Below are 26,551 nucleotides of genomic sequence, written 5' to 3' on the forward strand. Positions count from 1 at the left end.
AACAGTAAAACCATACCAAACAACAACAACAACAACAAAAAATTAGCAATTACCTCATCCTCCAACAAGCCGACCTCCTCTCGAGAACGATCAATTCTTCCCCCCTCACGCATCGCATCCACCCCCGCCTGGCTGCGTGTGCCTTCCATGAACCTGTGAGAAGCGTCAATTCCACCCTCGTGGAGGCCCTGCGATTCCGGTCGATCGCCACGCGGGTTCATCCTCCTTGCTGATCCCTCGTCCGCCTAGTAGTCTCCCTCGCCCCATCCCCCAGTTCCACAGGCACTTCATACCCCCTTGCATGCCGTTGCGCCGACCGCCGTGAGCCCTATCTCGTCCTTCCCCTCCCCCCCTCATGGCGTCCGATCCCAGCCCTGTGCTCGCCGACAATGCGACCGAGGATGACCCCGACTCGTTCTTCTATACCCACGAAGACCACGACCACGATGTCTCCCCGGACCAGTTCGCCCCGGACCTCTCCGGCAAAGACGATGCGCTGGGCGACGCGAAGCCCGTGAAGGACCACCTGCCCATGCAAAAGCGACGCCGGGTGACGCGCGCCTGCGATGAGTGTCGTCGCAAGAAGATCAAGTGTGATGGGAAGCAGCCGTGCACCCACTGCACCGTTTACAGCTACGGTAAGTCCAGTCCAGTCGATCCTTTCCCCGTCCGGTCGCGACTGACGCTTTTCGGGTCTCCGTCGCCAGAATGCACCTACGACCAGCCCTCCAACCGCCGTCGCAACCCTGCCCCCCAGTATGTCGAGGCCCTGGAGAACCGCCTACATAAGGCAGAGGCCCTGCTGCGCGTCGTCCTGCCCGATCTGAATCTCGATGACCCGCAATTCGACGTCCATGCCTCGGAGCAGATGCTGGCCGCGATCAACCGCGAGAAGCAGCAGCAGGAACAACCACCACAGCAACAACAACAACAACAACAACAACCATTGCTGTCCGCGCCCATCCCCGCCGCCGGTCGACGCCGTAGTTCCGTGGCCCTCGCGGGGTCTGCCGACTCGGGCGATGCCAACGGCGGCGATGAGTCGCTGCTGGAGTCGATGGTCGACAACCATGGCTACATCGATCTGGACGACCAGGGACACTGGGATTACCACGGCCACAGCTCGGGCATGAGCTTCATCCGCCGCCTGCGCAAGCAGCTGGGGTCGTCCGACATCCAGCCGCCGTCGATCCGGTCGCGCCCCGTCAGCCAGACCAAGTTCGACAGCCCCAAGTCCATGTCGGAGTCGCCGCAGGATGCCGTCTTGCCGCCGACCCACGACCTGCCGCCGCGCGAGGTCGCACGGCGTTTGTGCCACAACGCCCTCGACGACGGCTGCTCGCTGATGCGCTTCGTGCACGAGCCCTCCTTCTTCGCCATGTTCGATCGCATCTACGATACCCCCCTGGACCACTTCACCAACGAGGAGAACTCCTTCCTGCCGCTGCTCTACATCGTCATCGCCGTCGGCTGTCTGTTCTCCGACGGCGGGGCCGGCGCCCTGGATATTTCGGGCTATGAGGGTGCTATCGGGCAAGGGTGGGTGACTCCTCGGATCCTGGTGGCGTCTGAGAGGCGTCTGCTGACTGCCCTGACCTAGGTTCCAATACTTCCGCGCGGGCCAACAGCTGTTGGAGGTGACCGACTGTCGCGACCTGGTGTCCCTCCAGGCCATCTGCTTCATGGTGCTCTTCCTGCAGTCCTCCGCCAAACTCAGCACCTGCTACTCCTACGTGGGCATCGCCCTGCGATCCGCCCTGCGCCTGGGCCTGCACCGCAAGATGACGGCGCAGTTCACCCCCCTGGAGCAGGAGCTGCGGAAGCGCATCTTCTGGGTGGTCCGCAAGATGGACGTCTACGTGAGCACCCTGCTGGGGCTGCCCCTGATGCTGAGCGACGACGACATCGACCAGGAGTACCCAGAGTCCGTCGACTCGGAGTTCATCACCCGCGACGGCATTCTGACCATGCCCTCGGATCGCACGCCGCTGATGGCCGGCGCCAATGCCCACACCCGGCTGTCCAGCATCATCCTCAAGGTCGTCAAGTACATCTACCCGGTGAAGCATGCCCAGCATCGCGGGTCGGACCAGCGCTACGTGGTGAGCCACTCCAAGATCCGCGAGATCGAGCGCGATCTGCAAGCCTGGATGGAGGAGCTACCTGCGGCTTTGCGGCCAGGCACGGAGGTCTCCCCCCAGCTTGAACGGTCTGTTTCCGTCCCCATCCCCGTGTGTGTTGATTCCTTCTGACGGTGCCAGGGTCCGACAACTGCTGCGCATCAGCTACGCCCACGTGCAGGTGATGATGTACCGCCCGTTCCTGCACTACGTCTCCAGCGGCTCGCAGGCTCGCGGCGTGGACCGGCGGTCCTACGCCTGCGCGGCGGCCTGTGTCAGCGTGTCGCGGAACATCGTCCACATCACCACGGGCATGCACAAGCGAGGCCTGCTGAACGGATCGTTCTGGTTCACGATGTACACGACGTACTTCGCCATCCTGTCACTGCTGTTCTTCGTGCTCGAGAACCCGGACTCGCCCACGGCCAAGGACGGGGTGCTGAAAGACGCCATGGAGGGCAAGAACACGCTGGCTGGGCTGGCGAAGAAGAGCATGGCGGCCGACCGCTGCTCGCAGAGTCTCAGCTGCGTCTTCAAGAACCTGCCGGAGCTGCTCAAGAACCGCCAGAGCTCGACCGTCCGGGCCAACCTGAAGCGGTCCGCGCCGTCCAGCGGCAACCACCATCAGCGAGCCCCAAGTGCCACGACCAAACCCTCGCAGATGCCCCCTCCGCAGCGCGCCAGCACCTTCCCCAACCAGCTGCTGCACCGATCGACCAAGTCCGAGGCCAGCAACACCCCCAAGAGCCTCGACGACAGCGCCGCCGCGCGCAACAAGGGCCCGCCGAACCCGCGGCACAGCCAGCCGTGGTTCCCATCGACGCCCACGCCGGAGCCCGTCGCCGACACCGTCGCCTCGACGCCGTCCGAGACGGCCACGGCCAGCAGCTCGACCCGAGCCTCCCCCGTGTCCATGTCCATGCCCCTGGGCGACTCCTCCGGGCCCAACCCCTTCAACGCCTTCGCCAACAACCCCTGCAGCTTCCCCGACCTCATGCCCATCATGTTCCCCTCCGACGACCCCTTCGCCTACCCCACGCAGCCCCTCTCGACCCTCGAGAACGACCACTTCAGCCACGACCCCCCCGTCACCTCGCAATTCGCCCCGTCCCTCACCGACACCAGCGGCGTCAGCTCCCTCGGCGTCACCACCCCGACCCTCGACGGCTTCGGCAATTTCTCCGTCTTCGCCGGTGGTGGCCCCCCAGCACCGGCACCGGCACCTCCGCCCCCCAACATCTCCACCCGCCTCGCCGCCAACCAGACCCAGTCGCGTCTGCAATCGCCCGCCTCTCACTCTCACTCTCACGCCTCCACCCCCGTCAACGGCGCCGAGGCCGTCAACAGCCCCGACCTCGTCTCCCTCCCGAACCAGACCTTCATGTGGCAGGGCTACAACTTCCAGCCGTCGACCTTTAACCCCCAGGATTCTGCCCGGCTGCTGCTTCTGTTCCGGTTGCCTCGGCGCTGGGGCAGTATGGTATGGGTGTTGAGGATGCGAATGTCAATCCCAATGCGAATGGGAATGGGAATGGGAATGGGGATGGTCCCGGTCCCACTGTCCCTGGCATGGGTATGGGGTTGGATTTGGGTCTGCCGCTGGATGATCTGTTCGGCAACGCGGATGTCTTTCGTCCGGGTGGGTTGGGCGATGAGTGGACGCAGTGGATGAATGTGGAGAGTTAGTTAGTCGATTATCAACAGGGCAGGGGAGGGGAGTAAAATATTGAGGTAATACCCATATGCGCTGAGGATTGGAGATTGGAGTTGGAGTTGGAGTTGGAGTTGGAGTTGGAGTTGGAGTCTTGGGGCTGGGGCGTTTGTGTGTGTTTTGTTTGTTTGGATGGTTGGATGGATGCTTGCTCGGTTGGAGGGTTGGTTGTTTGTGTGGCTGGCTGCAGGTGCGGGTGTGGGTGTGTTTTCTGTGTTTACTATCTATGTATGTATGTAGCTATGCTTTATGTTCGTGTCAATGATCACTTATCCATCATTCTTTATTTTCTATTTTCTATTTTTATTTTCTAATTTTATTTTCTATTTTCTATCTATCTAGCTATCTAGATCTGGTCGATATAGTAAGTATTGTCCTCCGTACATGGTTTATCTTATCGTACATCCTCTTCCTTTCCCCGTTCCCTTTCTTCCCCTTCAACAAGGGGATTATCTCAAAGCCCACCCCAGCCAGGCATTCTATTCTATTCTATTGTATTCTATTCTATTCGCCGCCGCCGCCATCTCTTATCCAAGTACTCTTCATATCCAAAACAGATCATACAGATCAGATCATACATACCAGTTTCCCTTCCCCCCTCCCTTCCCCCCTCCCGCCCTCTTTCTCTACACAATAGAGAGAGGGAAAATGGCAGAATAAGAAAAAGAAGAAGAAGAAGAAGAAGAAGAAGAAGGATAGCTCACCTCCTCCTCGGCGGCTGATACCAACTCCAAATATTCAACCCGACCTTCAACCCCCTCGTCACCGGAAACGAAGCATGCCATGTCTCCGGATACCCGGAGCCATCCGCGCGGAGATTCTCCCAGAAGATCGCGTTGCCTTTTACCGGCTTGAATGTGATTCCTTCTCTTGGTGGAACTGGGCCTGCCCTGTCCCTCCCCCTGCCACAGCTCCGTCTCCAATAACATTCTGATCCCCAGTCTTCATGCTGCTGTTGGTAGCGGTGGTGGTGGTAATATCCGCGCACTCCAAAAACCGACACCACTCCCCGCCACCAGCAGCACCCCTCGGCATCCGCAGTCTCGGAAAATTCGTCCCCCCGCCCTCGCAGTCATCGTCCAGGTAGACCATGAACGTGCTCAGACGGTCGCCGCCGCGGGCCGCCGACCCGGCCCAGTCGAAGTGGTGCGCGTAGTGGCCGGAGACGTTGTAGCGTTGCGCCCACATGCGCTCGATGTATAGGTGCGGTTTCCAGCCTTGGAAGGCCGAGGCGCGGGCTTCGAGGCATCGCACTGTGTTGTCCCGGGGTAGGAGGGCGCGATCGGAGAGCCGCGTGGAGGGGTCGATTTTGGTGGTCACGCCGTTGTAGATTATTGAGGGGGTGTAGTTGGTTGAGCTGGTGGGGGGAGGGGGTTAGTTGTTGTTTTTGTTGTTGGGGGAGAGGATTGGGGGAATGGGGGATTGGGATATTGAGGGGGGTACCTCATCTCAAGCAGATGGTCCGCTTCCGCAGTAGACAGGAAATCCTCAATGTAGATGACCAGGGGCTCCTTCGAGAGGAGGTGCACGCGGTAATTGTCCTCTGGACATGATGGGATGATACCGTCCGGCAAACTGAGAATCTCCGGGTCCAGGGAGATGTCGGTGTCGGGGTCGAGCGGGATGGAGGCGTCGTCCGGGTCGAAGATGTTGGTGGTCGGCTGGGGGGAGAGCGTGCGGAGGAGGGGGGCGAAGACGAAGAGGTATAGCGGGATGAGGTAGAAGATGGAGCTGAGGAGGGTGGAGAAGGAGAGTTGGGGCATTGTTTATGCGGTGAGTTGCGGTATGGGAGGCATTGAGGTGGTGGGTGTGGCTGAGGTCTGTCTATCCAGGGGATGGATGGATGGATGGGCTGATCGGGAATCGGAGATTGATATGATCGTTGCTGCGTTGTGCTGCATCGGATCGGGACGTGGGATGCAGGTTAGTCAGCTGTGTTGTGTTGCATGGTTGCCTGGATGCCTTTCTCCCTTTCTGCCTCGCTGCCATGCTGCCTCGTGGCCTCAGGAACCACCAGCGGGCGACCGGTCACCGGTCACCGGTCACGGGGCTCCCGGTGTTTGGTGCTCCGTGGTCGGGGGTAAAGGGGCAAAGGGGCAAAGGGGCGAAGTCAACGGTTATTGACAAGATGCCCAGTTGGGTATCCCCTTCTCCGGCTTGCGGGGTCCGAGCGCGTCAGCAACCACCTCTGGCCGGGCGGCCGTTTGTCAGCGCCCCCGGTGAGCCAGAGCAGCTTGGTCGACTGGGAAGGGCGTCAGCATCGTTCATCCGGGGCATGTTCTTTCCCTGGAGCCTGGCGGATGACCGTGCCCGTCCGAGCAGTACGTAACTACTGTATCTGCTCGGCTGCGCAATGCTGAGCTGTCAGTGTCAGTGACCCCATGTCAATCGGTGTCAATAGCCGATCGGTCGCATGGCGTCATCGGTCGCAACATGCTGGGAATGCGGAGGGATCGTCCAGGTCGCAACCTCATTGTGGCCGCGTGGCGAGCCTCATAACCATATATCCCGGATTTTTGCGGAGACTCCGCACGGGGGATTCCAGAAGACGCGGAGTATCGTTCAGGAGCAGCAGCAGGCGGCGCCGGCGTGTAAAGGGACACCCGGTCAGGTGACCGCCAGTCAGCTCCGGATTCGCCGGCACGCGATGGCCCGATGCGGCCTAGCGCCGGGGGGGGGGCGAACCGCCTCGTGTGACTTACCGCGGAGGGTTTAGCGCGGACAGGAGCCTGGCGGCCTGGCGGCCTGGCGGCCTGGCGGCGACCCAGGCGGCCAACCCAAATGTTTCCAGGCTTTTTTTTCGGCTTCACCGGACTGGCTTATGCAGGTTTGAGATGCACTCCTAGTCTCCCTCCTAGTGCTCTCTCCCCAGCCGACGACCCGGGGTAAAACATTCCTACCGGCTTTAAGCTTCCTCCCCCCCCGTCCCAAGCGACGCCGATCCACAGCCAACTAACCTAGAACAGCCCCCTATCGTCGCCCATCTCGGCTGCCTTCCGGCGCCCGGCCCACCTTACTCTCACCTCACATGGCCCGCCGGGCCTCATCCAGGCGAATCCAGCCCGCTGAGCCCGCTGAATGGCCCTCCCGTGACTAATGCGCTGGACAAATGCCGGATAAAGCCTCTCGGGAATCCAGTCTCTCCCGTCCACTCGCTTAACCTTGTGGTCCCCTCCCGGTGGACGGGTGGACCGGTGGACCGGTGGAGAGCAGGAAATCTCTTTCCCTGGATGCAACGTGAGTCACCTTGCGTCTGGTTCGTCCGGGTGCCGAGTGGTGGCGGGAGAACGAATTGCTGGACTCCATCATCCGCTGGCGGACGACGATCAGCTCGTCTCCAGCGTTTGCCTCCTGGCCTTTGGCTTTCCTACCAGGGTTCAGAGTTTGTCCTAGATCTGACATGGTCCACCGGCAAAGTCTTCAAGGTTCACATCCCAAACCGGCTACCTCTACCACCTACCTACTTGGGTTCGGGGTCAACACCAGGTTGAAACAGGCGCGGAGCCAGGTCGCATCATGATGCAGTGGTTCCTGTCCGGACTCCGGATCAATGAAGTTTCTTCTTCAACAAGGATCAACAAGGAGAGAGGGGGTGGGTTATATGATGTTTTCTTTTTTTCATTCTTACAATCCAGAGGTCAGACAGATAAGCTCGGGTAAATGCCCCGAGCAGGCCGGAGGGATCGGGCTTTATATATGTCCTGCGTTTTGGCCCCCCGATCTGCGGCTGAATGTTTCCCTGACGAGACCTTCTCCGCGCCGGCTAAGCGAGACCCAAACATCTGGGGAAAACACTCCCCCGACCCAGTCTCCCACATCACGGGGCTCGAATTGTGGGAATTCGCCTGCATGGTGGGAAGCGTTAGGCCCGTTAGTTGCATGCTCGACGTATCAGAGCCGAGCTGTTCCATCTCCCCCCCTCATGATAGCCTCCCCGGATGGGGTTTGGCCACGACGTAAGTTGTGGAGAGGGTTCGAGGAACTGGAAGGGAGGAAGGGGGGAGAGGGGGATGCCAGTATCCACACGCCTCTAGGTTGCTCCGTGGGCCGTAGAACTCGTAGGAAACATAGATATTACTTATGGCCCGGCCCGCCGCTGGCTTTTCCTCCTTCTTTTCTCCCTCCCATCCAGCCATCTTTTTCCTGTTGACGGGACTCCCTTTTCTTCTTCTCCTTCTTCTTTTCTCTCAAACCCCCCTCTCTCCCCTCTTCGTCTCTCCTCTCGTGTCCCGTGTGAAAAAAATTCTCCTCCCCCCCCTCCCCCTTCTTCTTTCTCCCTTGGCTTCACACACCAGACAATGGGTCTCCTTCACCTCGTTGAGGACCGTCCCACCCCCAAAAATGTTTACAATTGGCGAGTCTACGTCCTCGCCCTCATTGCCTCATGTGGTTCCAACATGATCGGCTACACGAGTGGCTTCATCGGCACGACCATCACCATGCCCTCCTTCGAGCGGGAGTTCGGCCTCGACAAGATGACCAGCGCCCACGTGGACCTGATCAGTGAGAACATCGTCTCGCTCTTCATCGCCGGTGCCTTCTTCGGGGCCCTGCTCACCTACGGCGTGTCGCACTTCCTGGGCCGCAAGTGGAGTCTGACGCTCTCGTCGGCGGTGTTCATCCTCGGGGCGGGCCTGCAGATGGGCGCCAATGGTTCCCGTGGACTCGGCATCCTGTACGCTGGCCGTGTCTTGTCCGGACTCGGCACCGGTGTGGCATCCAACGTCATCCCGATCTATCTCTCCGAGCTAGCTCCTCCTGCCATTCGGGGCAGATTGGTCGGCTTCTATGAGTTGGGCTGGCAGATCGGTGGTATGGTTGGCTTCTGGATCAACGTGAGTCATCCTCCTATCATTCCTTCGTCTCCTTCTGTCCGCAATCCTTCCCGCTTCAGGGCTAACCTCCCCCACCCCTGCAGTATGGTGTGGAACAAACCATGCCCGAGAGCCACAAGCAGTGGGTTATTCCCTTTGCCATCCAGATCATCCCCTCGGGCATGCTGTTCCTGGGCTCCCTGTGGATGAAGGAATCCCCGCGCTGGCTCTTCCTCAAGGGTCGTCGCCAGCAGGCCATGAAGAACCTGTGCTGGATCCGTCAGCTGGATGAGGCCGACATCTACATCACCGAGGAAGTGGCCACCGTGGACCAGGCCATCGAGGAGCAGATCTCCTCCATCGGCCTGGGCTTCTGGAAGCCCTTCCGTGCTGTCGCCCAGAGCTCCAACCTCCGCTACCGCCTGTTCCTGGGATGCATGCTGTTCTTCTGGCAGAACGCCTCCGGCATCAACGCCATCAACTACTACAGCCCGACCATCTTCTCCAGCATCGGTGTGCAGGGCAACATGAAGGGTATCCTCAACGGTATCTTCGGTGTCATCAAGGCCATCTGCACGGTCATCTGGCTGCTCTTCCTGGTCGACCAGTTCGGCCGCCGTAAGCTACTCCTGTGCGGTGCCATCTGCGGCTCCATCTGCATGTGGGTGATCGGCGCGTACATCTGCGTGACCAAGCCCACCGAGCACCCCCGGTCCTCCCTCGACGGCGGCGGTATCGCGGCCATCTTCTTCTTCTACCTGTGGACGGCCGTCTACACGCCGACCTGGAACGGAACGCCCTGGGTCATCAACTCGGTTAGTCTCCTTCTTTTCTTTCTTCTTTCCTGTCCACTCTTCCAAGCAACCCACTAAACCATATCTATCTCCAGGAATGCTTCGACTCCAACATCCGCCCTCTCTCCCAGGCGCTGACCACCGCCAGCAACTGGCTGTTCAACTTCCTGGTGTCGCGCTTCACGGAGCAGATGTTCGCGACGATGAGCTACGGCGTGTACTTCTTCTTCGCGGCGCTGTCCTTCCTGGCGTGGTTCTTCGCGTTCTTCCTCATCCCCGAGACCAGCGGCATCCCGCTCGAGGCCACCGACCAGCTGTTCCGCATCAAGCCCGTCTGGAAGGCCAACGAGATGCTCAAGCAGCAGCTCAAGGAGGAGGAGGAGCGCTTCCGGGCCGAGATGAAGGACACCCCCGGGGCGTTCGAGAAGAATGACCCCCAGGAGCACCTGGAGAGCGCCTGATGATTTCTTTTTCCTTTTTTGACTCGTGGATTGCGTTATGATGTGTGTTGTTGGCGTTTTTTTTTTTCTTTCATTCATATAAAGACATGACGATAGAATCCTCCTGTATATAGACTTTTAGACTTCGCCTGCGTATATATGGATCAGGGATGATTGACCTGCTGGCAGATTTGGATTTGCATTACTTGGCTTGTTTGGGGGTTGAGCTTGGTAGATTCAGTAGTCGTGGACGGACAGCCCCCGTCCCCTCCCCTCCCCTATCTCCTATGCCCGTAATAGACTGTATTTAGGTAGTTAAACCGAGGCATAATCAGAAGAAGAGTAATAATAATTATAGTAATAATAACGTCGATGCCTAACTCCCCCGCCGATCTTTCCCCCAAACCACTCACTCACTCACTCACTCGGAATCTCTGTCACCGACAAGAGAAAAAAATAAAAATAACCACGATTCGGACCCTTGCTGTAGGATTGTTGTGTCAGATGTACCCGGTAAGCCAGATCACTGCCTACCTAGGTAATAAAACGCCCCGAAGATCGAGGTTCTTCCCGTCGGACATCTCACCCAACAAACACGTCACCTGCACGCCCGCTGTGTGACCGGCGCGACCGACCGACCCGATGAGAGGACGCAGCATATGCAGCATATGCATACAGTACGTAGGTACGTAGGTATGGAGTACGTATCTACCTCGTAGAATAAGGTGCAGTGCGTGCAGTGTCTTGGTATCGGCACATGAGTAGGACTGAATATATTTACAGTGTGTATGGTAGTAGTACAGAGTACAGGTCATCTCCCGAATATTCCAGAAAATATAACTGAAGACAGCCTGCCTGGCAAGTTGGCAGGCAGGCAGGCAGGCAGGCAGGCAGGAGGTTAAGGTAAATCCCCCACGCTTGGCGCTTACTACCACCAACATACATACATACTACTTTACTTTGTATGTTTGTACCCAGGTATAAGGTACTACTCACGTGCCCTGCCCCCCCTGTAAAATCCCCTTCTATACCACAGAGTAAAATAACAATCATAATAATAACAACTCACCCGCCAAACATGCCGCTGACACACCACCACCACCACTACCACCACCACCGGAACAACTCCGGAGATATACCGGAACTTACTTAGATCAAATAATTGGTGTAAGTAAGTAGTACCCTCCCTCTGACCTGCATCTGCCAAGCCTCCATTTTGTTCCTTTTTTTTTTAATGTAAAAAAAAAAAAAAGGACGCAGCCAAAGATGAAAAAAAAAAAAAACCCCCCATATGACTAACCGCAGCAGGAGCAACGCGGATAATAATCCCAAACTGTATGTACCGTACCGCGCCGCGCAGGATGCACCGCCGTGCAACACCCAAGCCCTTCACTTCAATCCACGGAGCGGGAAGGGGGCGCCAAGAGGAGCGAAGAAGAGGGGGGGGGGCGGCTAGAGACGCGGAGCGCCCAGCCTGAATTTTGAGGGAGGGTAAACCTAAGTCCTAAGTACTAGTATGGAGTAGTACGGCCAAGCTGGCTACTGGCTGCTGGCTGCTGGCCGCTGGCTGAGACATTTTGACTTTGAGCAGGAATGCCCGCTAACTAACTACCTGCCTTATGACTGACTAACTGACTGACTTACTGCCTTTTGGAGTTAGAGGGAAGGATGTTTTATTGGTGGTCGGGGACAAAGGGACCCGGTTTTTTTTTTTTTTGATTTGGGGTTTGGTTTGGAGGGATTATGGTGGTATTACTGTATTGTTGCGTTGGAGATTGTGCCGCTGCGCGGGGTTTGGTGGGAGATGACAGGGGATGAGGGATCAAGATGGATGACGGGAGGGATTGGAGTGGGTGTACTGTACTGTAGTGTAGTGTATGGTATGTATGGTATGGTACTATGGCTGGGCTGGCTGGGCTGGCTGGGCTGGGCTTGGACCCGGTCCCGGACCCTAAGCAGCCGGCTGCAGGTGATGACCGGGGGGGGATGTTCTGGTGAGTATTATTACTGGATGATGAAGAAGATGAAGAAGATGAAGAAGATGATGAAGAAGATGATGAGATAATAAGGATGATGATATTTATTATTCAGATCAGAAGAAAGGCTCACCCATCTGCACAGTTACCCAGTCCGAATGCTCAGTGATGGTTGTGCGGGGCTGTGGCGAGCACCGTCTTGGCCCGGCCGTGCCCAGGCCTGGCCGTGCCCTATCCTGAAGCTCTCCTGCACGGCCTGACCGTCCTGACCGTCCTGTCGCGTCTTGTCATGCCCTCCTCCGCCCGGCTGTGCAAGCGGCCTTTTCTAGGCAAGGCTCGGCTCGGATCCCAAGCCCCAAGCCTCCCCCTCTCGGCCCAAGACTTCCTCCCTTCCCCTTCTCCCCCCCCCCCCCTTCTCCCCTCCCCTGATTCTGACTCTTGACTCTTGACTCTGGCTCTCCATCGACTCTCTCTTCCTCTCCTCCACCTCCCCCTCCGCAGACATCATCATTACCTATCGTCCCTTATTATCCCCCCAGCCTCCCCCTGACAAGCCTCTGAGCCTCTCCCACCCGCCATCTGTCATCTCCCTCGCTCCCTGGCCGTGCTGACTCGCTCCCTCGGCTACTTCCTGCGGTGTCGGCGCGTTGTTGTGAACGTGTGTGTTGCCTGTGTGGTCATCTGTCTCAGCCCAGCCTGGCCTGACCTGACCTGACCTGACCTGACCGCATCTTTCCTCCCTTCCGTCTCTCTCTTTCTATCTTCTGTTCTGCTATTGATCCTCTGCTGGCCTTTTTCTGCTCCTGCTTCGGTTGGCACCCAAGAGTCTTGTCCCGCTGCTTGCCGTGTCCCTGCTGAGTCGCTTGGTCTACTTTCCGCTGCTCCCAAGACTTGGGACAAGACAGAGATTTTCTTGGCAATGTCGGAACCCCAAGACTCGACGGCCCCTTCGACCACCGCCGCCCCCATGCCTGCCTCAACCTCCCACGACCCTTCTCCCTCTCAGCAGCAGCCCGCGCAGGTCTCGTCGGCCACGGCGGCCTCGGCGGCTGCCACGGCGGCGGCGGCCTCGGCGGTCGTCAACCCCTCCATGAACGGCAACGCCTCCCGTCCGACCGAGGAGCTGCCTTGCCTGTGGACTGGCTGCACCGAGAAGTGCTCGTCGGCTGAGGTGCTTTATGTAGGTCCTATTTTTCCCTTCTTTTTCGGATCGGTGTGGATAATGGATGGTGGCTGACCGCCTCGGTAGGAACATGTGTGCGAGCGTCACGTCGGTCGCAAGAGCACCAACAACCTCAACCTGACCTGCCAGTGGGGCAGCTGCCGCACCACCACCGTCAAGCGCGACCACATCACCTCCCACATCCGGGTCCACGTCCCCCTCAAGCCGCACAAGTGTGACTTCTGCGGCAAGGCGTTCAAGCGACCCCAGGATCTCAAGAAGCATGTCAAGACCCATGCCGACGACTCCGTGCTGGTCCGGTCGCCGGAGCCCGGTGCCCGCAACCCGGACATGATGTTTGGAGGCGGAGGTGCCAAAGGTGAGTCTTGTCGCACAGTCATGACTGCTGCTGCTGCTGCTACTGCTGCTGACAGCTGCTGACCCCCGGTGCAGGCTATGCGACCGCCACTCATTACTTCGAGCCTGCCATGAACCCCGTGCCAAGCCAGGGTTATGCCCATGGCCATCCCCAGTACTACCAGTCCCACCCTCCTCCCCAGCCCGCCAACCCCTCGTACGGCAATGTGTACTACGCTCTGAACCACGCCCCTGAGGCTGGCCCCACCTCGTACGAGTCGAAGAAGCGCGGTTATGACGCCCTCAACGAGTTCTTCGGCGAGGTCAAGCGCCGCCACTTCGACCCCAACTCGTTCTCCACGGTCGGACAACGCCTGATGGGACTGCAGAACCTGTCTCTCCCCGTGCTGAACGGGGGCCCCATGCCCGAGTACCAGGCCATGCCCGCCCCCGTGGCGGTGGGTGGCGGATACAGCCCGGGCGGCGCGCCGTCGGCCCCGGCCTACCACCTGCCACCCATGAGCAATGTCCGCACCAAGAACGACCTGATCAACATCGACCAGTTCCTGCAGCAGATGCAAGACACCATCTATGACAACGACGACAACGTGGCGGCGGCGGGAGTCGCTCAGCCGGGCGCGCACTACGTCCACGGCATGGGCTACCGCACCACCCACTCGCCCCCCAGCCAGCTCCCCCCCAGCCATGCCGCGACCACCTCGGCGGGCGCGATGATGCCCGGCCATGTCGCACACTCGCCGTCCGGCACCCCCGCCCTCACCCCGCCCTCCAGCGCCCAGTCGTACACCTCGGGCCGTTCCCCGGTCTCCCTGGCCTCGGCCGCGCGTGTCTCGCCTCCCCACCACGACGGCGGTAGCATGTACCCGCGTCTCCCATCGGCCACCATGGCCGACAGTATGGCCGCCGGATACCCGACCGCGGCGAGTGCAGCTCCCCCATCGACCCTGGGCGGCATCTTCGACCACGATGACCGTCGTCGCTACACGGGCGGCACGCTGCAGCGCGCGCGTCCCGAGACCCGACCCCTGAGCGAGGAGATGGACCTGACCCACGACGGCAAGGAAGACGGCGAGCGCACCCCCACCGCCAAGGAGCGTGCTGCGTCCTCGTCGCCCGGCCGCATCTCCGCCAGCCTGATCGACCCGGCCCTCTCCGGCACCGCGGCGGAGGCCGAGGCGACGCTGCGGACCGCGCAGGCCGCGACGGAGGTTGCAGAACGCGCAGACGTGCAGTGGGTGGAAAAGGTGCGGCTGATCGAGTACCTGCGGAACTACATCGCATCCCGGCTGGAACGGGGCGAGTTCGAGAGCGACTCCGAGGCGGCGGCGGCGGCGGCAGCGGCAGCGGCAGCGGTGGCCTCCCGCAGCGACAGCGGCGAGCGCACCCCCGAGGCCAACCCGGACACCCACATGGAGGGCATGGAGAGCTCGACCCCCAGCAAGGCGCAGGAGGAGGAGGATGTGGCGAAGGCCGAGGCGGGCGACGCCGTGATGTATCCGACCCTGCGGGTGGACGAGGACGGGGACTCGAAGATGCCTTAGCTGGCGGGCCTTCTTTCTCTTTACATCTTCTTCTTCGGGATTTACTAATGCTTGTGATGATCTGGGCGCTCGTTCTTATTCCCTGTCCACCTAGTCGTGGAATCGCTTGTGATTATCTCTTCTCTTCTTTTCTTTTCTATGGGCGACCTAGGGTCGTGTAAATGATGACGACGGTGTCTTTCTTTCTTTCTTTTCCCTTTCTTTCTTTTTTTTTTTTTTTTTTTTTTTTTCTTTCTACGTGGTGTTCTTTCTTCCTGAACCCGCCCGGACTTCTGTTCCGGGGCGGACAGCTAGTTAAGTTCTCTCCGCGGAATGGACCGGACTGGAATACCACCCACCGTATTCGGGACCCGATCCACACGTAGGGTAGGAGTGAGTTAAGAGTTACGCAGAGTAATAAAAAAAAAACCAACATGTTTACATCTTCCCTGGAATCGTAGTATGTAGCGGATCCTGCTTGGTATGGGAGGTGGGTAACCCTAGCTCGGGGACTGTTTTCACCGGAGAGAGAGACAACAAAAAAGAGAGGGGGGGAGGAACGGAGAAAGAGAAAGAGAAATAGAGGATGCTACCGTCTCAGTCTCAGTCCCAGTTCCAGTTCAGTCCCAGTCCCAGTCAAGTCAAGCCTCTTAACCCCGGCTCAGCACAGCTCACATTCCAACGGCTGTACTGCACGCGGAGAATGACGCAAACAGAACCAGAAGCCAGAAGAGCGGAAGATCGGTTGATCGGGCCACTTTCTTCTTCCCCCCCCCCCCCCCCCCCCTTCCCCACACTGTTTCTGTTGATTGATATACTACGGAGGATTTGGATAAGTACTACTACTACTACTAGGAGATAAAAGATCTGGTGGGTACGGGTACTGTAGATGGATGATGGATGGGGAAGAAGGAACGCTAAACACAGCCGAGACGTGGATGAGATGGATGGTGGGATTGAGGATCGGAGGATTGGCAGCAAAGGAAAGGAAAGGAAAGGAAAGGAGGTTTGGTTTGCTTTCGCCTTTCCTTTTCCGGGTTGGGTGGTGTTCTTTTTCCTGATGGGGATGGGGGGGGATGCGACGGTGTGCCATGGATGGGGGGAGGTTAGTTGACTTGACTTGATGTCTGTTCATCTGATGATGATGGGTGGATGGATGGATGGATGACTGTCTGTATGTCTGATGATGATGATGATGATGATGATGATGGATGGATGGATGGATGTCTGTATGTCTATGTCTGTATGTCTGTATGTCTGTATGTCTGTATGTCTGTATGTCTGTATGTCTGTACGTCTGTATGTCTGTATGTCTGTATGGATGGATGTATTATTCAGGATATACTCTACTCTGTAGTCCACTGCATCAGACGAATGCACCCTTGCAGCCCAAGTCTGGGTGGAAGGGCGGCTCCACAGCCTGTTTACGGCGGTGGGGGGGGGGGGAAGTCGGGGGAGTCGGTCCAAGGTGGCATTGGATACCAGGCCCGCATATTAAATGGAGTGGAATGAACGATCCGGAGGCGATCAACTTTATTGTTTCTTTATCTTTGGAGATAGAGTGTTTTGTGTTGTGTTGACTGTTGACTGTTGACTGTTAACTCTTCAAGTGGTGCTGTTGATAGAGAGAGAAAAACAGGGCGGTGAAGGCGGTCACCTTTCCTCTGCGCTCCTGCACTGCTGCACTTTTGACAATACCGAGTATTATTGTCCAGTCCTCCGGCGTCATCACTTCACTTCCCTTCACTTCCCTTCACTTCACTTTCCTCCACTTCCACTTCCACTTCCACTTCTTCTTTCTCCTCCTCTTACTTTCTCCGCCACCAACCATCTTTGTCTCTCTCTCCCTCTCCCCCTCCCTCCCTCCCTCCCTCCCTCCCCTCCCACAATCCCTTTGTTTCTCCCTCCTTCGTCCATCCGAACGGCTCCCCGCGGTGGCTGGTCACCCCATCGCAACAGCCACTCCCACAGCGCGTCGCCTGTTGCAGCGCGGTGGCAAAGAAAGCGATCCCTTGGGTCCGCCTGTCTGGACTGCCCATTCCCCATTCCGGTTTTCTGCCGCTTCTGCCTCCCAGTCCCCCAGTCCCCCAGTCACGCTCACGCCCGCCCGTCGCCTGCTTTTCTCCCCGGCTGAACCTCATCGCGACTGACGGGTGAATTCCTGACATCAACACATCAACACTCCCGACCGACCAACCGACCGACCGACCGCTAGACTAGACGGCTTAGACGCTCCCCGGTCCCGACCTCACACTGTCGTGATCCCCCATCCACCCGTTTATTCACCCACTCACTCACCCTCTCCACCATGCCGCTTTCCAACCGCCGTCGCGCGCGGCGCAAGGAAATTCAACTTCAAGAGACCTCTGATGCGGAGGCCCCGGATTCGTCCCCGACGCGGCCCTCCACCAAGAAGCGCAAGGTGAGTGTCCCACCACCACCCATCGCACCACACGCCCAGACAGATCGTGAAGGTGAAGGACAAGGACTGACAGTACTGGACTAGGTCGAGCACCGTGCCTCCCCCCACCCCCGATCCATCAAGCCCGAGTCCGCCGATGAAGCAGACCACTCCTCCCCCGACCACGAACTGTCCGAGAACCAGGACCTCGTCGACCTGGTCATCTCATACCTGGACGCCGCGCGCGACGAGGTGCGCGTCCTCCGCGACCACTCCAACACCAAGACCGAGAACAAGCAGAGCGTCCGCGCCTACGCCAAGATCGCCGGCCGCACCTGGACCTACTACGTCAAGACCCTGCACGTCAATATCGGTCGCGAGCCCGACCGCGAGCAGAAGCTGGACGAGCAGTCCAGCCCCGTCACCATCGCCGCCCGCGCCCTGCCCGAGGTCAACGTCGACCTGGGCCCCAGCAAGTTCGTCTCGCGCCTGCACGCCGAGATCTTCTACGACGGCGAGGAGACCGCGTCCTGGCATATCCGCGTCAACGGCCGGAATGGCGTGCGGCTGAATAATGGGATCCTCAAGCGCGGCACCGATGCCATCCTGTCGTGCGGAGATATTATTGAAATCGCCAATACCCAGATGATGTTCGTTACCCCGGGCGACAAGGCCAATATCCACCCGAGTTTCGTCGACCGCGCCCAGCGACTCGCCAACGGCGAGGAGGAGCCGCCCACGTGGGACGCCTCCCAGCACGCCCATCCCCCGCCCACCTCGTCCGCCGCGACCGATGTCCCCCCCGCCACGGCCGGTCCGCCCTCCCTGGCGCCCGCACCGCAGTTCCTCAAACGCCAGGTCACGCCGCCGCCGCGGTCGCCCGACACGGTCGGCGCGCGCACCGCCAAGCAGTCGCCGCTGTACAACCGGGGCATGATGATGGAGAGCACGGAGGAAATCGATTACAGCAAAGACTCGGCCAAGGACCTGAAGCCGCCGTACAGCTACGCGACGCTGATCGCGCAGGCGATCTTCTCGAGCGAGGAGGAGAAGCTCACGTTGAACAGCATCTACAACTGGATTATGGAAAAATACGCGTTCTACCGGCACTCCCAGAGCGGCTGGCAGGTGCGTTTGCTTCGGACGGAACCCCGTGGCCATCATTTTGCTGACTGACCTGACCAGAACTCGATCCGGCACAACCTCTCGTTGAACAAGGCGTTCCAGAAAGTCCCCCGGCGCACGGACGAGCCCGGCAAAGGCATGAAATGGCAGATCGCCCCCGAGTATCGCGAGGAATATTGGAAGAAGCAGCTCCGCAAGGGCACGCAGTCGTCGGCACCGTCGTCGCCCGCCACGAAAGACCCGCACCGCGCCAACGGGATGGAAGCGGTGTTCGCCGCCAAGAAGTCGCCGCCGGTGTCGTCGCCGGGCTTCAGCTCGTTTCCGGTCGCGCCGGTCGAGGCCTACACGCCCGAACGCGGCTCGCGGGCCATCCGCAACGGCGCGGCGGAGCACCTGCGCCTCCCGCACGCGCGCGACTACGAGGAGCCGTCCCCGCTGCCCACCCGCTCGGCCACCAAGAACCCCGGCAACGGCACCAGCCTGAGTCGCAGCTACGGGCTGTCCGACGCGGCGGTCGGCTCGCCCCCGGTGCTGTCCTCGTCGTACTACGACGAGGGCCCGTCCTCGATGATCACGCCGGCCCCGCAGCGCCAGCAGCCCCGGCTGCCCCCGCCCAGCACCGCGCAGATCCCGTCCAAGTTCATGCCGATGAGCTCGCCGGCGCAGTTCTGGAAGTTCGCCGACATCGGCAGCACGCCCGCGCGCCCCGTCCCGGACATGAGCCCGCTCAAAGGCGACGGCGGCGACGGCCTGGGCAGCATCCCCAGCAGCAGTCCGCCGCCGCCGAACCTCGCCAGCCCGAGCAAGCCGGGGATGGCGACGGGACGGCTGCCGCCGCGGCGCGAGGAGGCTCCGGAGCGGGGGGAGGAGGACGAGGACGACGGCAGCGGATTTGATTTAGCGAGGTGAGTCAACTGATTTGAGTGGTTGGTGGGGGGGGGATTGATGGGAGGGATGACTGACTCGCGTAGGGGCTTCCAAACGATCGGCTCGTACCATCGACAGCTGAGCAATGCGGCGCGGACGAGTGCGGCGACATAGAAGGCTGGTTGTTTGGTTTGGTTTGTCTTTGGGGCGGGCGTTAGTTTTTGTCGTCTGATTTGATTTTCTTGCTACGTGCGGTACGTGCGATAGTGCTGATGGGCTGTTGCTGTTGCTGATACTGATCCTGATACTGATACTTTGATGCGCTACTGCTGCGATACTGATGCCGGGACGGGACTGGACTGCTGCCTTTGCTTGCCACTGCATAAGAGACGAAGATTGATGAGACGGTCATGATTATGTATTATGTATGTAGATATTGCTAATGAATTAAGAGAGACAAACTCGTAAGGTGATCGTATTATAGAGAGAGGGAGAGAGAGAGAGATGTGTGAGGCTTTTATAGATGAAATTGTGGGTACAGAGTACGAAGTACATACCAAGGGTTTTTACATTGGTAAGGAGAGAATAGAGAATTAGACAAACATACGGACAGAGGACAGATCAAGATGAATCCTCCTACTCCTTCCCCTACTCCACCATACATTTTCCTCCTCTCCTCCCTCCCATCTCCACAAATCCAATCTCATCTCCACAAATACACCCAAAAACAAGAAACAAATCAAGCAAGAAGAACAAAAAGAAAAGACTAATCTAAACATCCGGCCAAAACCCCCCCTCCAACCAAACCACCTGCCTCCACCACCTCTCGCACCTCCCCAGCAACGCCTCCCCAGCCCCACTCATCCTGTCCGACTCGACATCCCCAATCTCGATCGCAGCAACCTCATCCACCACCCCCGCTATATCCCCGACAAACGTCCCGAACGCCTCGCTCGTCCAGTTCGGGATGAGTTCTTTCCTGAGCGCGCCGCCGTCTAAGTCATTGTCGTAATCAGGAGCACCAGCACTACCATCACCAGCACTACCACCACCACCATGAGAAGCAGAAACAGAAGCAGAAGCAGAAGCAGAATCAGAAGCAGACCCATCCATCACCCCCCTCGCATACCCCCAAGAAGACAGATAACAGTACTCCGTCGCCCACAGCACCACCAACCCCTCCAACAAGCCCATCCCCGTCCCCCCCGCCGACGCAAACAAATCGCCATACGCATGCGTCACGACCCCCGGCCCCGGGACGCGTTCCCCCGTCGGCGGAACATTTAAGTCGAGATCGTACTTCCGCGCCAGGACGTCGAAGAGCTGCATTTCGCGCACGATGTTGGTGAGGCTGGCGCTGAGGAGGTGGAGGGTGCGTTGTTCGAGGGTGGGATTACTACTGCTGCCACCACTATCACTTGGACTGGTACTGGTACTGGTACTGGTAGGATACACATCCGGCAACCGAATCTTCGAAATCAGCAACCCGATGAATCGCACGTAGGCCTGCGCGTAGAGCCGGTCCTGCGAGAGCCAGCGCGAGAGTGTGTGGCGTGGGAGAGTGCCGCTTCCTGCGGCGTGCAGGAAGGGGTGCGTGGTGGAGGTTTGGAGAGCCGGGGGGTCGAGGGTTAGGAGGTGGGTCGTTAGGGTTGGGGACATTTTGGGCGAGTTTATTTATGTATTTTGCTTGGTTTGGTGTTGTTTATTAGGTGCTGGGTGCTGGGTGCTGGGTGCTGGGTTGGGTTGGGTTGTCTTGGGATAGGAAGGAGGGTGAGATAAATATCAATCGGATTGAGGGGTGGGGGAGGGGGGAAGAAAATGTGTTGAGGGAGGATGATCTTCTTCAACTTTAGGTTCCGGTTCGGTTAGGGTTGCGCAGGTACGTCACTCTGTTTACTTCTTTCTGCTTTGGATGCATCCTGTGGGATACATGATATCAGATGGATCAGATGCAGCTACCTAGGGTTGCATAAGCTTGACTCCATTCCCTGCACGGTGATCACTTCGTTATTCATCAGATAACTAGGTAGTAACTAGTTGCCAACTCCCGGTATACTGCTTCAAGCCAGCTACACAGCAGGGACTACAGCCAACCCCCCCCCAACAACAACGACACTCGCCACCAGCACCTCCATCGTGTACCGCGCATCATTCCCCGCATTGTGCAGATACCACCCATCCATCCCCAGCTCCGCCAGCACTCCCCCCAGCGATCGCGCCGTCTCCTCCCCCCGCAGCAGCTGGAACAGATCCGCCGTGTCCATCCGGTCCCGGAACCCATCGACCTTCACCCCCATGCGCCTCAGGTACTGCTCGTCCGACCCCAGGCTGTGGCCCACCAGCACCACCCGCCGCTGCAGCGTCTCGTCCAGTCGCAGCCCCACGCGCACCATCTCTGCCAGCTCCCGCAGCGCCACCCACTCGCTCTCTCCGAACTGGAACATCCCCGGGCATCCCACCACGAAGTCGCGATTGACGATGTGTCGGTGCTCGTGCACCCGCAGATGCCGCGACTGGATGCGCTTGCGCCACTCCTCGCCCTTCTCGCCTGGCGGCACCCCCACCAGCCACTGCGTGTCCAGCACCGAGATGCCCACCTCCGTGATTTGCGCGTGGCAGTGCTCGTTCGACTCCACGTCCACGCTGACAAGCACTGGCTCGCGCCAGAATGGGTGCGGCGCTGCCTGGCCGACAGCGAGGGGCGGCAGGTCGCTGACCGGGTTGGGCAGGTCCCACGCCACCGTCTCGGCCTCGTCAGGGGTCTCCATCGGACGCAGTCCCAGGTATCGCTGCACCCGTCGCACCATTTTCTGCATGTCGCGAGCATGCATCGCCCGTTTCATCTGCTTTTCCCTGGACCCTCCTTTCTTTTTGTTGCTTCGGACGGCGTCCATCGCGCCCTCCATCATCGCCTCGAACGCTGCATAGACCTCGGCAACGCACTCCCTCGGCCCAGAGTGCTGGGGGGGCGAGATGCCCGATTCCAGTTGGTCTTTGGTCTCGCGCGAGGTGCTGCGCCCGAGGTAGATGGGCTGGGGGTAGCTGTCCTGGAACGGGAGAATGAATCCGGCCCTTTCGGATGACAGGACAAGACTGCACTCCAGCTCACGGTTTATCTCCGCCATGAACCGACGCACATGGCTGGTGGGGGTAAGCAAAATGCATCTGCTGCCCAGAGCGGGCGGTGTGTACACATAGTAGCTGGAAAGTCAGCTGGGGCCGAAACAAAAAAGGATGAAGGCACTCACATGTCCCATGGACGGTTCCAGAACTTGCCTGCGTCAAAGAAACGGCTGGCCACCTGCTGAGACAGTTCGCCTTTGATCTGGCGGTAGGGATATTTTGCTATGACCAGCAGGGGGGTGAAGTGCCCGTCCGACGGCGGCGCGGGGCGTTCAGCAGTGGCCAGCGGGGCGGACATCGGTGCGGGCAATGGTGCGGGCACGGGTTCGGTCATTCGGGGAGTCTTCTCTGGCGCCACGGGGGGTGGAGTTTCCTTTGTGATTGTGGTTGGGTTGACAATGGTCTGGTCGGGGATGGGGATGGGGGCCGGGGGCGCGGGAGGGCAGAGACCCGTGTTGAGCTTGAACAGGGCCTCGTCGTCCTGGAATAGCAGCTTAAGGCGTTCTTCCGGGCCCATGGTCAGATCCGATCCTGGTAGAGAGAACAGTCGGTGCAGAGATAGATGAGAATAGATGAGGAAGAAAGAGAAAGTAGGAGAGAGAAGGTGGGGAGAAGAGGGAGGGAGGAAGGCGCGACGTGAAGAAAGGCCCGTTTGCAACCACAGACACCGGCCTTTCTTCACCGCGTCTGGCCAGTGAATGCCGATTCACGCTGCCTGCCAGTCGTCTCCTCCATTTCCTGATTGCCTGATCGCCTGGCGGGTCATGACCGGGTTGTCTGCAGCATCTGATGTCTCCCAGGAGTTGCTGTGGGGTATATATTCATGAGTGCCGACTGATGTTTAGAGCCGGGGAAGAGGAGGGACAAGCAGAGAGCCAGAAAACCAAAGGGAATGCCCCATTTTGACTGCGCTGCATCTTCCCCGCATTTTCCAGGCCGGTTGACTGGACGTCTGGATACCTGGACACCTGGACACCTGCTGGCCTGGATGCCTGGATGCCTGGATGCCTCGGTGCCTGGCGGGCCTCGTGCCTGAGGATCCCCAGCAGCTCTCCGGAACAACTAATCTCCCCGGATCGGCCCCACCGCCTCGCCCTCCAATTGGCCGGCGCGCGGTGCCAGCCGCCGCTCGCGATCCATCGGGTGTGTCTGTCCGTCTGTCCGTCTGTCTATCTCCATCCTCCATCGCCCACCTCCTCCTCCCCTACCCTCATTCGCATCCCCTCTTTAGTACTCTCGTCTCTCCTTCTCTTCGCAGCTTGCAGGCCCCCGGTCTGTCAAGCTCCCCCATGTAAAAAGTGCGGACCAGTCCCTCTTCATGGCCGCACCCTCCCCCATGGTGCCGTCCGTCCTCTGACCATCGCTCCTCCGTCTCCGCGCCCTCCGTCCCTTCTGTCCCCTCCGTCGCCCCCTCCCACTCCTACACCCTCTCCCTCTACCTCTTGGATGGCATGGCGGACCTCCACGACGCCGGTCGCCTCCTCCTTGACGGCCCCTGCGACCCCGACGCCCAGGCCACCGTTACCGACTATATCGACTACACCGAGTACCTCCCCGCCGACCTCATCCGCTCCCTGACCCTCATCCGCGGCCTCGACGAGCGCTACATCGACGCCGCCCAGGGCGTCCACGATCTCTCCCGCACATACGGCCAGCTGCCCTCCCTCCCCGCCGACGACCGCCCCGACCCCCGCGCCCTGCGCAAGGACATCTCCGCCCATCTCGACCGCGCCATCAACGCCCGCGAGTCCGCCTACGCCGAGGCCTGCCGCCTATACGAGGTCATCGACCGCCACTTCAACCGCCTCGACAGCATCAAGCAGAAGCTCGAGGCCCTCCCCAAGCCCGCCTCGCGCGAACCCACCCCACCGCCCGTCCAGCCCCTGCCAGCCTCCAAACGCGCCCGCGCCTCCAAGAAAGCCGACGAGGCCGCCGCCCCGCCCACCACAACCCGCATCACCCTGCGCTTGGATAGCCATGATACCACGCGTGCCAGCGCCGCGCAGAAGTCGCGCACGCGCCGCTCCATCATCTCCGCGGAGCATCTGGCCGACCTGCACCCCGATTCGCCCATCGCCAGCACCGAGCACTCCGATGTCGAAGGAGACACGAAGATGACGTCCTCGGAGTCGCCCGCCGCGCCAAGCGCCGCCCCGACCAAGAAGGAGAAGGCGCGTCGACGCTCGCGGGTCTCCGCGCTGGGTCCCGCCACGGCATCCGGCTCGGGCCCTGCCTTGTCGACCAGCAATGCGTTGGCGATGCTGAAACCCCCTCCCGAGGATGCCCAGCCTGGGAGCCCGGATATGCCCTGGCTGCGTCTCACCGAGTGGGAGATGACCAAGCTGCGCAAGAAGATGAAGAAGAACGCCGTGTGGCAGCCCAGCGAGGTCATGATCCACCGCGAGCTGGCCCTCCGCGGCCGCGGCTGGGAGGCCTACCGCGCCGCAAAGATGCAGGCCGACGCGACGGGGGCGGCGTTCATCGACTGTGACGACATCATGAACACCTACGTGCCGGGCAAGCTGATGAAGCGCAGCGAGGCCAATGGGGATACCGAGGCCACGTATGAGACCAAGCTGAGCAACCGCGGCATGAAGCTGAACGAGGCCAAGAAGCTCAAGCGGGAGAACCAAGCTCGCGAACAGGCGGCGGCTCTGGCCGCTGCCGCCGCGCAAGAACAGGGAACGGGGCAACCGGTGCTCGAGGCGCCCCCGGTTATCCCTCAGGAAAACCCAGCGAAGCCCAGTCGAACGGGGAAGAAGAGAAAGTTTGAAGAAGCCACACCTACAGAGGTTGCCCCTGTTCCTGCTCCCACCCCTGTCTCTACTGCCGCTCCCTTTCCATCCCCAGCAGGTGTAGAGGCTGTGGACGAGGCTATGGACGAGGCTGCAGATGAAGCTGCAGATGAGGCGGTAGAGCAGGTGGCAGAGGAGGTGGCAGATGATGAAGTCGCCAACGAAGCCGCAGATGAAGCGGATGAAACCATGAAAGACGACGCCACCAGTGAATCCGATGAAGCCGTAGACAAAGTCGCAGGTGGGGATGCAGATGAAGTCGAAGAGGCCGCAGTTGAAGCCACCGAATTCGACAAGACCTCGGATGAAGCCGCACTGGAAGCCTCAGATGATGTCAATGAATTTGCAAACGAAGGCGCAAGTAAAGCCGAAAAGGAAACCAGTCAAGCTGCAGAAGCCGGAGCAGAAGCTGCTCTAACGGCCCCCACCGCTTCCCCGGAAGTCGAGACTCGGTCTTCGCTGCGGAGTGCGAAGCGTCGCCGCACTAGCAAAGACTCCCACACCCCCGTTGACCCCATTCCCGAAGCCCCCACAGCCCCGGCCGCGGAGGCCCCAGAAAAGCCAAAACCGGCGTCTCCAACCGAGCCCAAGCGCTCTCAGCCTCCGACGGCGATCAAAGCTGCCTCGCCGCCCGCGACCCGACCCTCCTCGCGCCGCTCGGCCGCTCTTTCCCTCGAGCCGACCTCCAACGTCAGCGCCGTCGCGACCTCTGGACGAGACCTCCGCCGCAAGAGCGCCACGCCTGCGCGGCGGACCCCGGTACCGGAAACCGCCCGCGCCGCCAGCGCCAGCGCGCCCCCTCGCAAGCGCAAGCGCCCGGCCCCAGGACCGGTATCTTCGGGGCAAGATGGCGGCGCGGCGGTCAGCTACGGCCGGCGCAAGGCCAAGCCCGGGAAGAAGCGGATCGCGACGCGGGAGGTCGGACTGAAGGACGGGACCCTGGCGCGGGAGGATATCCGGATCGACGAGGACGGGGTGCTGGAGGAGATCGATCCCAACGAGCCGCGCTACTGCATGTGTGGCGACGTGAGCTTCGGGACGATGATCTGCTGTGAAAACCCAGACGTATGTATCCCCCCCCCCCCCTTCCTGATATACGCCACTAACGGGCGCAGTGCGATCGCGAATGGTTCCATCTCGACTGCATCGGGCTGTCCGAGGTGCCCAGCCGGACGGCCAAGTGGTACTGCCCGGACTGCCGGGTGCGGTTCAAGAAGGGGGTGGACGGGATTGTGAAGAGTAATCCGCGTCGATGATATGCTGGCTGAGCAGCCTCGCCCATAATCGTTTCAATCTTTCGGAGGGTGGGGAGAGTCTGGCCCGGA

General features: G+C 59.9%; 9 protein-coding genes across 9 annotated transcripts; 5 read left to right on the plus strand and 4 right to left on the minus strand.

The window, feature by feature from the left end:
- The first annotated feature begins 63 nt into the window (after nucleotides 1-63).
- Nucleotides 64-4,100, plus strand: BO70DRAFT_357455 (putative C6 transcription factor (Mut3)). The gene is made up of 5 exons (XM_025542048.1): nucleotides 64-638; nucleotides 708-1,539; nucleotides 1,601-2,209; nucleotides 2,262-3,477; nucleotides 3,597-4,100. The coding sequence occupies exons 1-5, from the start codon at nucleotides 356-358 to the stop codon at nucleotides 3,804-3,806; spliced, it is 3,150 nt and encodes a 1,049-aa protein (XP_025404082.1). The 5' UTR covers nucleotides 64-355; the 3' UTR covers nucleotides 3,807-4,100.
- Nucleotides 4,101-4,464: 364 nt separating this feature from the next.
- On the minus strand, nucleotides 4,465-5,656 carry BO70DRAFT_357456 (oxidoreductase, 2OG-Fe(II) oxygenase family). Its single transcript, XM_025542049.1, has 3 exons — nucleotides 5,275-5,656; nucleotides 4,741-5,188; nucleotides 4,465-4,681 (listed from the first exon to the last, which is right to left on the minus strand). Exons 1-3 carry the CDS (start codon nucleotides 5,592-5,594, stop codon nucleotides 4,532-4,534), a joined length of 918 nt encoding a protein of 305 aa, XP_025404083.1. The 5' UTR covers nucleotides 5,595-5,656; the 3' UTR covers nucleotides 4,465-4,531.
- Nucleotides 5,657-7,971: 2,315 nt separating this feature from the next.
- BO70DRAFT_376043 (sugar porter family MFS transporter) lies at nucleotides 7,972-10,027 on the plus strand. Its single transcript, XM_025545104.1, has 3 exons — nucleotides 7,972-8,666; nucleotides 8,750-9,460; nucleotides 9,535-10,027. The coding sequence occupies exons 1-3, from the start codon at nucleotides 8,130-8,132 to the stop codon at nucleotides 9,898-9,900; spliced, it is 1,614 nt and encodes a 537-aa protein (XP_025404084.1). The 5' UTR covers nucleotides 7,972-8,129; the 3' UTR covers nucleotides 9,901-10,027.
- A 2,908-nt stretch (nucleotides 10,028-12,935) lies between these two features.
- On the plus strand, nucleotides 12,936-15,170 carry pacC (putative C2H2 transcription factor PacC). Its single transcript, XM_025542050.1, has 3 exons — nucleotides 12,936-13,035; nucleotides 13,105-13,396; nucleotides 13,471-15,170. Exons 1-3 carry the CDS (start codon nucleotides 12,946-12,948, stop codon nucleotides 14,934-14,936), a joined length of 1,848 nt encoding a protein of 615 aa, XP_025404085.1. The 5' UTR covers nucleotides 12,936-12,945; the 3' UTR covers nucleotides 14,937-15,170.
- Nucleotides 15,171-17,092: 1,922 nt separating this feature from the next.
- Nucleotides 17,093-19,502, plus strand: BO70DRAFT_7746 (putative forkhead transcription factor Fkh1/2). Its single transcript, XM_025548707.1, has 4 exons — nucleotides 17,093-17,337; nucleotides 17,422-18,444; nucleotides 18,502-19,346; nucleotides 19,413-19,502. Exons 1-4 carry the CDS (start codon nucleotides 17,224-17,226, stop codon nucleotides 19,480-19,482), a joined length of 2,052 nt encoding a protein of 683 aa, XP_025404086.1. The 5' UTR covers nucleotides 17,093-17,223; the 3' UTR covers nucleotides 19,483-19,502.
- A 577-nt stretch (nucleotides 19,503-20,079) lies between these two features.
- On the minus strand, nucleotides 20,080-21,089 carry BO70DRAFT_376046 (putative transcription regulator PAB1642; the record flags this gene model as incomplete). Its single annotated transcript, XM_025545105.1, has 1 exon — nucleotides 20,080-21,089. Exon 1 carries the CDS (start codon nucleotides 20,965-20,967, stop codon nucleotides 20,080-20,082), a length of 888 nt encoding a protein of 295 aa, XP_025404087.1. The 5' UTR covers nucleotides 20,968-21,089.
- A 288-nt stretch (nucleotides 21,090-21,377) lies between these two features.
- BO70DRAFT_391765 (uncharacterized protein) lies at nucleotides 21,378-22,948 on the minus strand (the record flags this gene model as incomplete). The annotated part of the gene is made up of 2 exons (XM_025546237.1): nucleotides 21,378-22,509; nucleotides 22,557-22,948. The coding sequence occupies 2 exons, from the start codon at nucleotides 22,946-22,948 to the stop codon at nucleotides 21,378-21,380; spliced, it is 1,524 nt and encodes a 507-aa protein (XP_025404088.1).
- A 162-nt stretch (nucleotides 22,949-23,110) lies between these two features.
- Nucleotides 23,111-23,749, minus strand: BO70DRAFT_7766 (uncharacterized protein). Its single transcript, XM_025548713.1, has one exon. The coding sequence runs from the start codon at nucleotides 23,615-23,617 to the stop codon at nucleotides 23,273-23,275; it is 345 nt and encodes a 114-aa protein (XP_025404089.1). The 5' UTR covers nucleotides 23,618-23,749; the 3' UTR covers nucleotides 23,111-23,272.
- Nucleotides 23,750-23,882: 133 nt separating this feature from the next.
- BO70DRAFT_348743 (putative PHD finger domain protein) lies at nucleotides 23,883-26,482 on the plus strand (the record flags this gene model as incomplete). The annotated part of the gene is made up of 2 exons (XM_025541627.1): nucleotides 23,883-26,291; nucleotides 26,342-26,482. The coding sequence occupies 2 exons, from the start codon at nucleotides 23,883-23,885 to the stop codon at nucleotides 26,480-26,482; spliced, it is 2,550 nt and encodes an 849-aa protein (XP_025404090.1).
- Nucleotides 26,483-26,551: the final 69 nt, after the last annotated feature.

This window comes from Aspergillus heteromorphus (assembly GCF_003184545.1).
Source record: "Aspergillus heteromorphus CBS 117.55 chromosome Unknown BO70scaffold_1, whole genome shotgun sequence".
NCBI classification, from domain to species: Eukaryota; Fungi; Ascomycota; class Eurotiomycetes; order Eurotiales; family Aspergillaceae; genus Aspergillus; species Aspergillus heteromorphus.